This window comes from Scatophagus argus, chromosome 6, assembly GCF_020382885.2.
Source record: "Scatophagus argus isolate fScaArg1 chromosome 6, fScaArg1.pri, whole genome shotgun sequence".
NCBI lineage: Eukaryota > Metazoa > Chordata > Actinopteri > Scatophagidae > Scatophagus > Scatophagus argus.
In genome coordinates this window covers 5048963-5064003 of record NC_058498.1, presented here as the reverse complement: position 1 = coordinate 5064003, position 15041 = coordinate 5048963, and the positions used below count along the sequence as shown (strand labels likewise).

The 15041-nt window shown below is 43.8% G+C and overlaps 1 protein-coding gene across 3 annotated transcripts in view; it reads left to right on the top strand.

The window, feature by feature from the left end:
* syde2 (synapse defective 1, Rho GTPase, homolog 2 (C. elegans)) overlaps positions 1–15041 on the top strand; it is a 44801-nt gene that overhangs the window by 2861 nt on the left and 26899 nt on the right. For all 3 annotated transcript variants that reach the window (XM_046390853.1, XM_046390855.1, XM_046390854.1), the window contains exons 2-3: positions 7995–8296; positions 8383–8782. In XM_046390853.1, coding sequence (XP_046246809.1) covers positions 7995–8296; positions 8383–8782 — 702 coding nt within the window. The remainder of the gene's footprint in view (positions 1–7994; positions 8297–8382; positions 8783–15041) is intronic.

Below are 15041 nucleotides of genomic sequence, written 5' to 3'. Positions count from 1 at the left end.
ACGAGACACCTCAGACCTCTTTGCTTTCCTTTTACGACTCTCTAACCGGTGGCGGGTTCTGTCCTTCACACTAATTTAGGCGCATTTTAACACCAAATTAATAGCACATCAGGTTGTAGGTCGGATCACTCACAGTGTAGTTCAGTAACAACTAACTCACTCTCCTCTGCTAGCTGCAGTGGTGTTTATCATGGTGGTGTTGGTGGTGTGTGTGACATTTGAATAATGTACAAAATGATTTTGAGCTTTGATGTTCAGTTTGTGATGTGGTGCGGAAAGCAGGAAAACATCTGTATCATGAAACCGCTGACAGTAACAAGTGACACGAGCTAACGTGTGACCCCAAATGTTGTTTTGGTGTCTCAGATTCATCGTGAGGTAGCTGGGGATTAGGTGGGATATAATTTAAACTTCACCCAGCCAGTAAAACAATGTCACCGTGAGGTCAGTGTAGTTTCTGTCCTGGAGCTTTCAGTCATGTCTTCCTCAGCAGGAGATGAATGTCCAGGTGGTCATAGAGCTGGACATAAAGCTTTTTAAATTTCCTTTATGTGAATTGATGCCTTGCCCCAGTGACAGTAACCCACAGTAAATGACATTTACATGGCTGTACTAAACAATTTGCACTTTTTCGTCCATGCTGACCTGATTTGACTCCAAACACAGCAGTTCATTCGTAGGATCTGGAAACAGTCTGTGTGGAAAACTTTGTGGAGATGGACTGCTTCGCATGGATCAGATCATCCTTTCTTTGTTCCACCGCTCATAGTTTTCTGTGTGCTCGGGTGCATGTGTGTGCCAGCGTGCCTGCCTGTAGGCGTGTGTGTGTGTGTTGTTCTGACAGTGTTTTCCAGAGCAAATAGATGACCTGCCATGTGCACAGGCTGTTGTTGACTGTCAGTGAGCCGTGCTGCTAGAAATAGAGTGTGATCTCTGAGGCGGCTGAGCGGAAGTTCTCTGTGTTTGACTTCCAGCCGCTGTTGGCTCAACGTAGCTCCAACTTTTCTACATCTCAAGCTCTTTCCTCTTTTAGCCAGAATGAAGACAGGGCTCTTTTTGATATTAGTTTTTTTTTGCCATTTTCCCCTCTCTGTCCCCACTGAACATTTCCACAGCTGGGGCCAGAGGAATCCAAAACAGGAGAGAAGCCACTGCAGTTATTCTCTGTGGTGTGTGGTGTGTGTGTGTGAGTGTGAGTGAGTGTTTGGGAGTACAGGGGGGTTGGGCTGTCATGTTGCCTTCCTCCCCAGTCATTTGCTCCGGACAGCTCCATGGTAACTTGCATTTTAAAGAGACTTGGGATTGAATATTTAGGATGCCATTCCTGTTGTTTAACTTGTTTGCGTTGTGTCACTTAATTCCTCGCCATGAGTGAACAAAATGAAGGGCTATTAAGTATTTATTAAGGTCAGCGCTGAGCTTATCTTGCCCCCGTGGGCCTCTCTGTGCCTCACAAAGAACCATTTAAAAAAAGAAAGAAAGAAAGAAAGAAATGCCAAAGCTCTCTAAAGCTCCAGTGAATTGCTTGTCTTGGCTTGAAACTCTTCATCGAGTTTATAGCCCTGCTCTTGATTTATGCAAATATTTATATGTGTTTGACTTTCTAAATATAGTACTCTTCCTCCCACTGAGTGTTACTCGGAAATTAAACCTCACTATGAAGGCACAGAGCAAAAAATATTGGCTTAATTAAACTGCAGCTAATTTGTTCCTGTCCTGACTTGTCCATTAATTACGGTGTAAAAAGGAATCATGTCGGTCATCACCCACAGCTGAGTGTGTCACTCCTTATGTACATGTGTGGGTGAGGGATATTGCACATGAGCGTGCAAATGCACATCTCCAGTGTGTACATGCATGTTTGTATTTGCAGTTGGAGGTTTTATAGTTTTGCTGGGTTGTGGCAGAGGGCTGACTTGCCGGCAGGCAGGCGGTATCCAGGCGTCGTGTTTTGGCCAGACCTGAGCTCAGGAGCGACGTGCCAGTCAAAGCCGATGTTGACTGAGTTGTAGACACCACAAACAGAGGAGCATGAGATCCACTCCTGTGAGGCATATATTCAGTTGTTTTTTTTTTCAGTCCTGTGGTTCAGACTAAAAGGAAAATCATACCCTGTTTGCATGTCTAGAAATACTGACTGAATTGGAATGGAGCAGCAGAAAGAGTGAAATAACATTTTGTGTCACATATCAGAGCTTTGAAAAGAAGAAAAAAAATAAACGTTTTGTGAAAAATGTTGTAGGGTTTGGTGAGGAGATTAATACCACTCTCATCTGTCTGTTAAAACCGCAGCTGCTGCCAATGTGGTTAGCTTGATTTAGCAGTGAAGACTGGAAACATGAATGACATGAGTGGGTCCAAAATCCAAAATATGTTGATAACAGAAAGGTAGTTAACATACTGTATTTTGTTTGTTTAATTCATACCAAAAACAAAGTGTAAAAATGTCAAGTTGTGGTTTTACGAGGAGTCTTGGCACGGAGGAGTGGCTTCCTGGCCTCTCCGCTCCACAAGGTGTCGATTTTGCATTTAGTGTTTTGTATAAATTAAATGTAACGTACTGAGCTTTAGGTGCTGGTTAGACAGATTTTGTTACCTTGGGACAGCATGCTAACTGTTTCCCTCCTGTTTTCAGTCTGTGTGCTGAGATGAGCTAACTGGCTGCTGGTTGTCATCTCATATTTACCGTACAGACATGAGAAAAGTGTCCATCTTCTTATTTAAACAGCCGTGAACGAGCAGACAAGTTTTCCACTATGTTGAACACATCAAATTTGAAGCAAAGACGCGCTATGGATTTGGCTCGCCGCTGTGTGTTATTGCTCAACATTTTGATTACATTAATTCCTGCTTGCTCAGTAGATTCGAAGTAGCTACAGATTGAGGTGAGCGTGCAGGTGTAATATAATCCTCCTTGACTGCTGTCAAGTCATGTCAGAACGATGTGGCGTCTGGTTTCTGCATTGTGCCAGAAAACCTGGTACTGAGCTGTTTTTTTCTTTTTCGTAGGTACAATCATTTGTCTTGTCTGATGTGTCTGCACTTGGACAGATTTATGAAGGATGGTAGCTCTAAAGACAGATCAGGTGATGGAAGAGAAACTTGAGGCATCAGGGTTCATACCAGGATGGTTTATGAGATGAGTGCGAGTCACATGATGGTGTCTGCAGTGAGTGTGGAGCGAACACTTGCAACTTATTTGGCTAGTTTTGAATGATTGATTTCCAGTGAAACTAACTGGGTTGTATTCATTCAAAGCATTGTTGAAGGGCTTTTCAATGACGTGTGTTATTTGTAGCAGAGTTTTGGAGCTAATTGGATCACACTGTGGGTCCGTGTGCCTTTTTTAGATTGCATGGTCCCTCTGCAGAAACATTTTTTTTTTTTCAAACGGACACAGCGAGACAAGAGGGAAGATGCACTGAAAGAGAGAGCTGCGACACTGAAAAGAATTTCGGTTTCAAGGGAATGTATTGAGGAGGAAGTGGTATTAGCATTAACGGGCTGTGCTGCCAGGACGCCTCAACGGGATACAAGTGTTGACATGTGATGCAACCCTGGACGATCTCAGCCCTGCAGTGGCGTAAAAAGAAAAATCTACACGGAGAATCCTCATTACCATATGAATGAGTGTCAACAGGAATGTATGGCACACAGCAAAAGATTCCCTCCGAAGGGGTGGAGGAACAAACTCTGTATACACAACAAAGTGTTGTCTGTATGGAGGAGAAAAGAAAACTAGCTGGTGTGTGTTTTACACTCATCAAAAGAGTAGCCTCTATGAAGCAAAGAAAGATTTTAAGAAATAAAAGAAAAGCCTGTGGGAAAGTGGATCGAGTGTTTTGTCTTAGAATCATCATTCAGAAGATTTAGATGTGAATATAACTGTGTTTACTGTCATTCTCACGTAGCACGGGGTCACACCGGCACATCCAGGAAATAATCTTTTTTCTTTCTGAGTCTGCATTCCTTTCAGCACCTCAGACGTATCACTCCTCCCCATTCACCTCTCTCTCTCTCTCTCTCTCTCTCTCTCTCTCTCTCTCTCTGCCTCTTGTTTTCTATTTATTTTCTCACACAAACGTGCACCCTTGTATTATGTGCTCCGGCCATCTGTTACCTTCAGGTCAGGGGTGTGAGTTTTCCGTGCCCTGAACACATCATCTTCCTGCCATTGCGGCGCAGGAAGCCCGGCTGTGTTAGCTCTGTTATGGAAATTTTAATCAGCAGGGGCTTCTGTTTGGCTTTTCGAGGTGTGTATAGGTTGGTTTGGATGCGTGATGCTCAGCGGTCTCCCATGCAAAATACAAACCAAAGAGGAACGAAGCCGTTTTCTTACTTTTGCTTCCTGGAAGCGTGTCTTGTTGGCATAAATGAAAAAATCTTTCTTCAGTTATCCGAAAAGTTCTTTCCTAATAGATATTCTGATGGTCTGACCTTCCCTGCATTTTGAAGCAAATAACTGCAAGTGATGATGGTTTCATTACCAGTTAATCTGCAGATTACTTCCTCGATTAAAAGTTTAGTTGTTTGCTCTTAAAAATATGACAATAACGTGAAAAATCGAGGACATCATAATTCCTCTGAGTTGCTCTTTGTGTTCAGACCCCTCAGATTTTCTGTTTTCGGTTAAAAGACAAAGAGAAGCAGCAAATCCTCAACGCTGACAGTAGGTGGTTTTTACACTTTAGTCAATTATCAGAATAGTTGTGGATTAATTTTAACTGATTGTTTTAGCTCTACAAACTTCATTGTTTCTCATTCACACGAGCTAATTTTTGCCTAGAGTGGGAAAACAAGCTTAATTTCTCTCTCTTAAGCACTTAGAGACTCAGAGATTCTACTGACTGGTTTTCATCAGGCTGAATGTTCTGCAGCACAAAAACAGAAGCACAAGCAGCAATCACAAGCTGACGTGAGAAACTGAGAGGTGCTGGAGCCTGTTGTGATGTTCTCTGATATTTGACACCAGTGAAAAAGGTTAAAATCTCACTTCTGAGGTCAAACCCAGTGTCCTGCTGCTGCTTTGTGCTGAAGGAGTGTGACAGTGGAAGGAGACGGCGGCGGTGGCGGCGGCGGCAGGGGTTGTAAATCTGGAGCTGTGGCCTGGAATGCTGCTCATGTCAGAACACGCTTCCTCTTCCAGCTATGAAAGACCCCTTAAAGACGATGGCATGTTGACAACAACCATCTCACCTCTCTTCAGTGTTGCGTTACCAGCTCCAGCGTCGGCGGCAGAGCCTGCAGTTTTTCAATTTGTTCTTGGTCTTCAAATACTTTCTCTGCTCTCCCAAAAAAGTTCTTTCTCAACTAGCATCCTGCTGGTCTATACCTTCCAATGATCCTTTTCTCTGACAGCTTATTTCATTCTTCCCCATGTGCAAGTGTGGGATAGTTCACTGTTGATAAGGGCATAAAACAGACTTTCAGTCTCTTAAATGCCCCTGCTTGATTTTGCAGTCTGCGTTTGTGCTGTGACTTCAAATCCAGGGTCTTTCTGCTTTCAGTTAACCCTTGTTTGATGGTAGTTTGTCTGGGTTCCACTCGCTAAATATCAATTATAGGCTAAAGAGCCTGTAGTTTTGGATGTGTCTTGGTCTTAAAAGTCTTTGAAGATTTCTTTTGTAAACTACCCTTGCAGACTAGTTTACAAAAATATAAATTACTATTTTAATGTACTTTTCTGTAGGTTTCTCCTCGTTAAGTATTGAACTTAACAAGCATGATGTGGAAACTAGTTGAAGTAGATGAAACTTTTGAAAATGTTAACAAGATAATGATGGGGCTTTTTTTGTAGAAAAAACATGTCAGAAACATTATTAGTCAAAGTACAGCATTTTAAGTCTTAAAACTGCAGGGAATTTTTAAGTAAAAACACTACTTGTACTACTTGTAGACAGAACTTGAAGGGTTACAAGCAACTCCAGGCCTCAACAGCTGAAAACAAACAAGCAGCAGGTCATTATAACCTACTAGCTTGGGCCTACACATTAACTCATGGGGCTCAGTCTGTCACCAGAAACAGGTATGTTCAGTGAGCAGTCGACACATGCTGAAACTGCTGAGCTCCGGGTCCTCAAACGCAGCATCAGGCCTAATCCAGGCTAATGCAAACACACTGCTGGCTCTGCTCACGCACACACATTTCGGACAGGAAACCTCCTTTAACTTAAACAGAGCGGAAAGGAGGAAATGCTTAAAGATGTGCTTTGGTCTGCTTTAATTAAAATGTGTGGATGACAGAAGGGCTGTGATGGGATGTGTTTTTGTAGTCCAAGCTGTTTGTGTTTTTGGAGATTAGGAGTGTCTTAAACGTGGCCTCTGTTCTCGCTAATGAAAGCTGTTTTATATACTCAGCGGTGCCTTGTATAACAGAATCAGTTTCTTCATTTCACTTTGTATCTAACTTGTCATATTTCTCAAGCCATCAAAAAGTCAAGGAGCACTTAAAGAAATTGTGTTGTGGTGAGAGAAACTGGAACGTTGGGGTTTATGGGGTTTTGAGCCGCTGGAGATGGCAGCATTTATTGAAAGTCAACAGTTGCTTTATAAAGTTGCTTTGCAGCCTGCAGTAAAGCAGAGAGAGGCTGTTCAGAGAGGCTGTTTGACTTTCAGGGAAAAGTAAATCCCAGTGGAGCCCTCTGCTCTCTGTGCGCCTCTCTCAGGGCTTTGTCAATAAAAGCAACAGCAAAAAACCAACCTTAGTCTGAATCAACTGAGTAGAAGTTATGTAAGTTGAAACCATGTGATCTCCTAACGTACTTCATTTTGACAGCTGTGGATTAATAATACAACAACAACAACAACAAAGCTGTTTGTTCAGACTCATTCACACAGTTCAAAAGCAGGGTCACACATGCACACACTGGTGGCCTGTGTTAGGTTTTGATTTTTAAAGTGAAAATATTCCCAAGTCTGTAATTTGGTGGATGTTAGCCTGGCATGCATGAAAATGCATTTCCTTGAGGAAAGGAGAAGTTGTCATTATAGCATGTGGAGGGGAGCTGCTGAGGATCAAAACAGTCTTTTACATGAGCCTGCTGTACATGTTAGAGCAAGACCCTGACGCACACACACACACACACACACACACACACACGCTCAGAGGTTGTTTTTCCCTCGCTGCATCTGCTCATCAACCTTTGTGAAAATAAAAGCACGTCATATATTTTTTAAATGTGCCTTTTGATTTGATTTGGATTTCTTACTCTCTGATTGGGGGGGAAAAACATCCTCCACAGACGCATCAACACACTCAAAGCTATGCGGTCACACTTTTAATGCTTCCTTTTGGGATGGTAAGTCACCGCGTCACCGTCTCTGTTATTTGTCCTTTTCACTGCACACATCGCCAACCGCTGTGCTTATCGTCGTCCCCTTACACACACACGCACACACACACACACACACACACACACGCACACACACACTCTCCTCTGTGCTCTATTTTCTCAGCTGTAATGCCAGTGGTTTCTCATTCTTTTTTTTTTCCAAGTTGCTGTGATGGAAGTTATGTGTGCTAAATCTCTCCATCTCCCTGTGATCTCTTTTTTATTCAAATCCCACTTATTCCCAAAGTGTGACTGAGGAGAAAAGAGGGGAGGTGCTCTGGGGGAAGTGCGGTGGCGTGATTGAAGTTGTGACCAAATCAAGATAGTTGATCTAAAAGTTATGAAACATATCACAGTTAAATGAGACAAAGCAAAGACGTGGCTCTTTTGTAATGACTTGCGATGATAGAGTAGAAATCCCAATGACATTACTCAGTGTTTCCGCACCTGTGGTTTCTTGATACAGATGTTTTCTTCAACTTGACAGGACATGAATAGTCTGAGATTAAACATCAGATTCTTTCACTTCAGGTTAATACTTCCTCTAATGATAATGATCATGATGATAATGATTAGTTGTTGTTTTTTTCATGCCAATCAAATGAGTTTTTAGTGTCTCCTGTTGTGTAATTCACACTCTTTCTCTTTCCATCACTCCGTCAGCTTTCATTGAGAATGTCCAAACCCCCTGTGCTAATGGCCGGGAGGTGGGCCGGACCAATGAGACCTCGTCATGGCGGCCACCGCTCACCACCATCACTGTCTCCAAGAAGCGCAGTTGGCTGCAGCAGAGTTCGCTCGGCAAGAATCACTGTAACAAGGACGAGCTGCAGGGAGCGCTGGGAGCTGAGGAGGAGGGCAGCCAGGGCTCCTACCAGCCTCCACCTGCTCCCAGTCCTTCTCCAGAAAACCTGAGACCCTCAGGGGGAGCCCCATCACGGCCAGTCCGCTTGCACCTGCCTCAGGTTAGCCAAAATGTCAAACTTTGGATCCAACACAGATCTTTTCCTCACAGTTTTAACTGAGAACGTTGGCTTCTATCTTGACTCAGATTAACATCGGTCAGGCCAAGGTGTCTCCTCACCCTCGGAGCGTGGACCCAGCCGAGGAGAATGATGCTGACGATGAAGGAGAGATCTGGTACAACCCGATCCCTGAAGATGAGGAGCCGGAGATCTCTCAGCGTCCCTCCGTTCGGCTGCTGGTTCCCCCTCAAGCTGAGCCTCAGAGGAGGCCCAGCAGGGGAGGGGATGTGGGTCATGGTGGCAAGAACCCGGGGGGCAGCAGCTGCGCCGGGCCGGAGGCACTTGGGGAAAACCTAGGTGGTGGCGGTACAGGAGATGGGAGTCAGGGGAATGCTGTACATTCCACAGAGGCTCCACATCTGCACAGACAGATGCTCGCGTGCAAACCCCAGGAGGAGGGGGGGCCTTCCAGCAGCAGAGCCACAGGTAAGGCTTCCCTTTCTGCTTTGTTCACCTTCTTCCTTCAGTCTTTACTCACGTTTCTTTTGGGCTCAAACGCCAATTATTGTTTGTTAAATTATCGTTTGTTTTGTCTCTCAGCCAGTCACCTGTGGCAGATTTTTGCGGTCGTACACACCTTGAGCACTAATTATAGCTATTGTTGAAAATGTTCCCAATCAAAGGATCAACAGACTTATTTAGCTGCAAGTAATTCCTGGCTTCCTTTAACTCTACTCAGTAATATGCAAGTGTAGAGTTTAAGATGGTATAGCACTAAAAATAAAGTTTTCCTGGATTTAAAATCCAAAATTCCTCTTGAAATTTAGAACAAATGTAGTTGTTTCTTTTTTCTTGTTCTGCTCTGCTCTGTTCTGTTGGATATGAGCAGACAAGAGCTTTGGATGTCTAATCATATCACTCCATATCAGTGTCCCTCATTAGTTAAACTCAGACAGACATTAACCAGGAGGAATTCAGGACTAGCATTCCTCTGAGGAAAGAGTATCCATTTAGTTGTGGCTGCAGCTCACACAGAGGGCTGTAAACTTCTTCTGGGTTTTTTTTTTATCAGTCCTCAGATGAATAAATGTCCTCTTGCCTTGAAAGCTTTGTTCCCCATTAAATCTTGTCCTGAAATGGTTAATGACCTGCAGGATTGAAGCAGAATTAGTGCAAATGAATGTGAGCGGTGTTTTTATTTACTTGTTGGTTGACACCTCTGGTCTACAGCGACGGCATAACGATGACAGCCAGCACACGGCTCCCTGTCTCTTTATAAGCTCGGACTGTTTTTTGTAGCTTCCGAGTTTTTGTTCTCTCTGATGTGGCAACATGGTAGTTTCGACCAATTGGCACATCTCGAGCTGAGCCTGTAATTACAACTTTTGACAACACTTTTCTGTGGCACGCAACAGTCATTTCTGGTTGTAGGAGCACAAAGCGGGATGTCGAGTGGAATCTAATACAAAAGCTTATACTGTCCACAGACACAATTTTACTGCAGGAATGAAAGCTTAAATAACTCTTTTTCCCACCCAAAAGTGCAACAGTTTTAAGCGTAGAAACCACAAGTCATTGAGATCCATTCCTAAAAATGAAAGAATGTACTTTAGGCTGCAGTTTTTCCATGTTTCAAAACAATAATCTGTACATATAAAGAAAGTGTCTATGGGAGTGGAAAGTTTTAACTGCCTGAGGTGTTGCAGTATCTCCCTGAACAAATCTGTCCGTGACAAGGACACTGGTTTAATTGGCGGCTGATAAACTCCTTGATCCTGCCGTCAAAGTCCTGGCTGTCTCTGACATCACGTGTGGCTCAGCAAAACTCTCTGTCCTGAAAGACTTTCCCTGTAGGATTAGGATTAAACCAGTCCCGAATGAGACTCAGCGTACCGGCACAGGAAAGGCGCTAATCATGACACATCAAGCTAATTAAATTTAGGCTATTTCTGCCTGCACCTTTTGATAGTTGTCAGACCAGTTTTTTGAAATGAAATTTGCTGGTGTTATTAAAGCCTTTTTGTGCAGGGTAAGCAGATGAGGGGTGGCTGGAGTTGCTTGTTCAGCTGAAAACAAATTTTGTTCTCTTCTGTGAACAACGTTTTCGCTGAGCTGTCTGCCTAATTAATTTCCAATTATCTTGTTACCATTTAAGGACTTCGGGACTTAAGGACTTGTGCCTCATTTGCATCCCGTAACAAGATTCTGTTCAATGGGAGTGCTCAGTAGCAGGTCTGTGGCAGTGCGGGTGTGATGGGGCTCAGACTGGTTGGTGTGAAAATGAGAAGCGGGAGCAGAAGTGTTGTTGTTTTTTTTTTTCTTCTTTCTTTCTTTTCCCACCGGCTCCGGAACTAACCCCCCCCCCCGACTCCGCTGCCTGTTGACTCTGCAACAGATTGATTCCTGTGGGCTTGGCGACGCCACCCCACACTTCACTGCAACAAAAAAAGAGCGACAAGCCTGACTATGTGTCATCAAAGACGAGACATTCAGGACTTGTTTGTGTGGTCTGTGTGTGTGTCGTGAGTGAGGTGTAAAATCAAAAGCAATGGTATGAAGGTAAAATGTTGCTTCACTGTCTTTCTTCACCTTTAGTTAGTTAGAAACCTCCTGTACTTCCAGAAATTTGTGTGTGTGTCACTTTGTGTTGGCAGCAGAATGACACTGCACTCCTCCTCCTCCTCCTCCACCTCCTCCACTCAAACTAGTCAGGAGGGTTGGAGGATGGTGGGCAGCCTGTTGTGGGTGCTTACTCCACCTTGTTCTCAGTGTCTGAGTCAAACTGGGCCTGTTTGCAGACAAGGATAATTACCAAAGAAACATTTCTATAAAACCTTTTGTGTATTTTCGACTGATTTGGACCTCATATGCATTGAAATAGCAGACATCTGCTCATCTGTCCTCAACAACACATTGACTGCATGTCTTGAAGTAAAATATGTGCATTTTTGCTGTCCTATAGTGCATGTTATCATAAAATCTCTGCTGTGGTTGGAGGTTATTGGTGAGAATGCTGCTTTGCCAGGTTCTGGCTTGTGGACAGTGATTCTATACGGCATATAAATCTTTGTCTTTAATGCCACAGAATATCATAAACACCATTGTTACAGTACTGTGTTATTATGTTATGACTGAAAAGGCCACACTAGTTGTGTTGCATGTTTTAGCCTGTTTATAATAATTCACATATAGTTTACATCAAAGCTAACCATTTTGAAAACCATGCAGTTCAGTGTCAGGTCTTTGAATGTATTTTTTCCACTTTTCAGACAGCCGTTGGCCTCCATTCAGGCCAAGAAAATGAACATTTTGAACTCTTGAAAGTGATTTGAAGTTAGCCTTTTTATGGATTACAAGTAATGTGCAGCTCAGACCTTTAGAGTTGGTCTGGAGATGCTTTACTGTGCTATAATGCAACTCGATGTTCACTGGAATGGATTACAGAAGTAAGATTCAGAGGCTTTTAGACTTTAAGCCTTTTAATTGTTTTTCATGCAGTACAGAATACCATGGCCACCTGGTGCCGCAAGAAAACGTGTTCAGAATTCACTAAATGCATAGCATGCATTTAAAAAATAATCAAAAAAGCCATAAAATATGTTTGATTTATGGCTAAAAAGCTAAAATATGAAGTTATGCACCAAATAGCGGAATAGGAAGTGCTGTACCAAAGTGAACCTACTGGTTGTAACTTCACTGTTAAAACCATAGAGAGCTGCGTCTTTAGCGCATCTGCAGTATGTGCGTTGAGGATGCCACGTCATGGGTTGGGTTACCACCACCTTTGTGTCAGTGTATCCACGCCTCCGGCGTAACAACGGCCTCTGATGTTAGCTAAGTCTTTAACTACAAAAAAGCAGTGCATCCACAGTGTTGACTGTTTTAGTCCCATCTTTTGTGTCCTTGAGTTTGATTCATAAGTATAAGCCCACATAGTCTCCACTTTATTTGCAGGCCTAAAAATGTGACAGGCCCTTCGTTGATTGAGCACGAATGAGAGCGTCTGCTGAATTAATGAAGCAGCGCAGATGTAGATGACTCTCTGCGACTATAGTTTTCCTCTGTTCGGCTGGCTGGTTCTTTTTCCCTCACCGGATACACTCCAGACTCCTCGTGTGCTGCCTATTGACTGACTTTTTGTCCATCTGAATGCTTTATTTGTATGGAGAATAATGATTGATGGACTTTGGGGGTGGTGAGCATGGTGTGTTCTCAATTTCTTGTTCCCTTTAGCGCCTGTTGGGGGAATCTGACCTGGCCAGCGCTCAGAATGGGATCAGAGCTATTTCTGTGGGGGTTGTTTTGGTCAGGCTGGCTACTTTATTTGAGAATTGGCCGTGGCTGCTAAAGTTACATGAGAGTTCAAGCCTCTGAGTTGAAACGTGGAATCTAATCTCAGCTGACAGTTGCACGGTTGGGTCTGGAGGAAGTCAACAACTCTGTGAGAGCGGCGCTTCCAAACCGGAGCAGTTTCTTTAGCTTGGCACTAGATGTGAAAGTTCGACTCGCATACTTTTCTCATGGCTCTTTCTTTCTGGTCTGTTCTTCATTTTCTCACCAGAGCAGCTGTAGAAAACTGTTCTGGTGTCTGTTTTCATGAGTAAAGAATCTGTCATTTATCAGATTGTTCTATGATAGGTTTTTTAAGCCCCAAGCGCTAGTAGTTAGGACTGTAACTGTCAAGTTCCATTTTTAAGAAGCAGCCAATCTCACATTTCAGGAGCTGGAACCAGAGAATGCAGGGATTAACAAACTTTTCCTTGTGAGTCTGACATTGTAGGATTGTAGGATTTCAGTGCTTTGCAGTGGACTGGTCTGCCTACTGCTTCTCATCAGCACCTGATTGTGACTGATTCGATTTGACTTTTTCTGAACTGTAGAAACTCAGAAGATTTTCTTTTCTTTTCCTCCAACATTGCAAATCCAGGATGTGATTGATCATCCAGTCGCTTGCTGAGTTGAACCATTTTGGTACATCTCTTGTATTAATGTAGTAACTAGATGACCATTTAAAGACTTCCAAAATCAGTGTGATGCTACAGAGGTGCACTTTGTTGAAGTCCCTTGAATGTTTGGCTTTGGTCAAATTATTTTAAATTAGCTGTTGTTTCTGCACTGGTGCTCTTTTATCCCATAAGGTTATCTCTTGTTGCCTCTTTCTCCTCACTCATTCTGTGTGATGTGCAATTTAATTGACATAATGATAATTAATTTATTGCAGTACAGAAGTAACTTTATGTAGTTCCAGTGTAAAAAGTAAATTAACCATCAAATTAAGATTGTGTCTCTGTTACATGTTTAGTCCTGACAGCATGTTTAGTTTGTTTCCACATATAAATCGTTTGTCAGCACTCATCATGTAGCTGTTGGTGCCTTGTTGTTGGGATCGTGGCGGTGCAGCGAGGCCGGTGGGGCTGCGGGCTGTCTAGAATTAGCAGCCACTCTGTCGGTTGAGTTACAGCAGCGCAGGAATGCCTGCAGTGGTAGGCGAGCGAGGCTACATGAGGGCCGCTTTGGCAGGGGGCCATGTTGTGCTAGTGAGAAGCCTGCATGCTTGGATATATTAGCAGGGGTTTTGTAACCATTGTAATGAAACGGCCGGGCTCCCGCGGCCCCTGAAAGGCCTTCCAACGCTAAATGATTTCGAGCCAAAAGGAGAGGAAGCGCTGCAGAGTCTGGCCTCGGTCACCAGGCGAAGAAACTGCAGGCCATTCACCGGCTTATTTACACTCCCTGTGTTTGTCAGCACACCCTGCTCCTCACTGTTTTTACATTTAACACACACATTTGGCAGACATGCTTCTAGGGACACACACACACCCAACCACTCAAGTGAATACAAGTGGTTTTACAGGGGTAATCAGGGACAGCAGATAATTGTCTCGCTCCAAGGCTTATCAGAGTATGTTCAGTGTCTGGCTCTCTCTTTCTTGCACACACACACACACACACACACACACATTCTTACAATGTTGTAGGCCAGGCTCCTTATACTGTTTCATTTGTGGAGATTTCACATTATCCCGCTAACTGCCGGCTCGAGTGGCAGTTTGGCTCAAGCGAGAGGATTATAGACACGTATAGCAGGCATATTTGATAATGATCAGACCGTCCCTCACACACACTCACCCTCCTCCTGCACCTGTCTGGTGCCAGCGCTGTGAAAAGCCCTCGTCGTAAATTCCTGGGCTTTGTTAAAAGGTGTCAGTGGCCCGGTGCCTGAGGAGGCCTGCAGGGTCAGGGAGGGCATGTGTGTGTATGTGTGTTTATGTGTGCATATTTACACGCACTCTCTCTTTGTGTTGCAGTAATATGGTGAGTGCATATGCGTGTTTAAGTGTTGGGGGCTGACACAGTCACCGAGCTCAGGTGTCACCCAGAGAAATGCAGACCCTTTTGCCCTTTGACCTGGGGACATGGCCCTGGAGGGTTGGGTGTCAAACCGTCGCCCCTGAACCTCAGCTAGTGAGGTGTCACGTTACTCTGCATGGCTGCTGCCACAAGGCCAAAGCCTTCAGAGGACACAGCTGCATGTGTGTGTGTGTCTGTGTGTGTGTGTGTGTGTGTGTGTGAAGCAGTGGTCATTAATTTTGTCAGAGACAGAGCTGCCTTACAGGTGGACGTTGCCTCAGTTCATGATGGTTATCAAATAAATGGAACAACAGCAGGATACTGATGGGACTGTTGCAGTGGAAAATGTTGTATTTTCTGTGTCCTGCACCTGCAATGTTATAACATGCATATA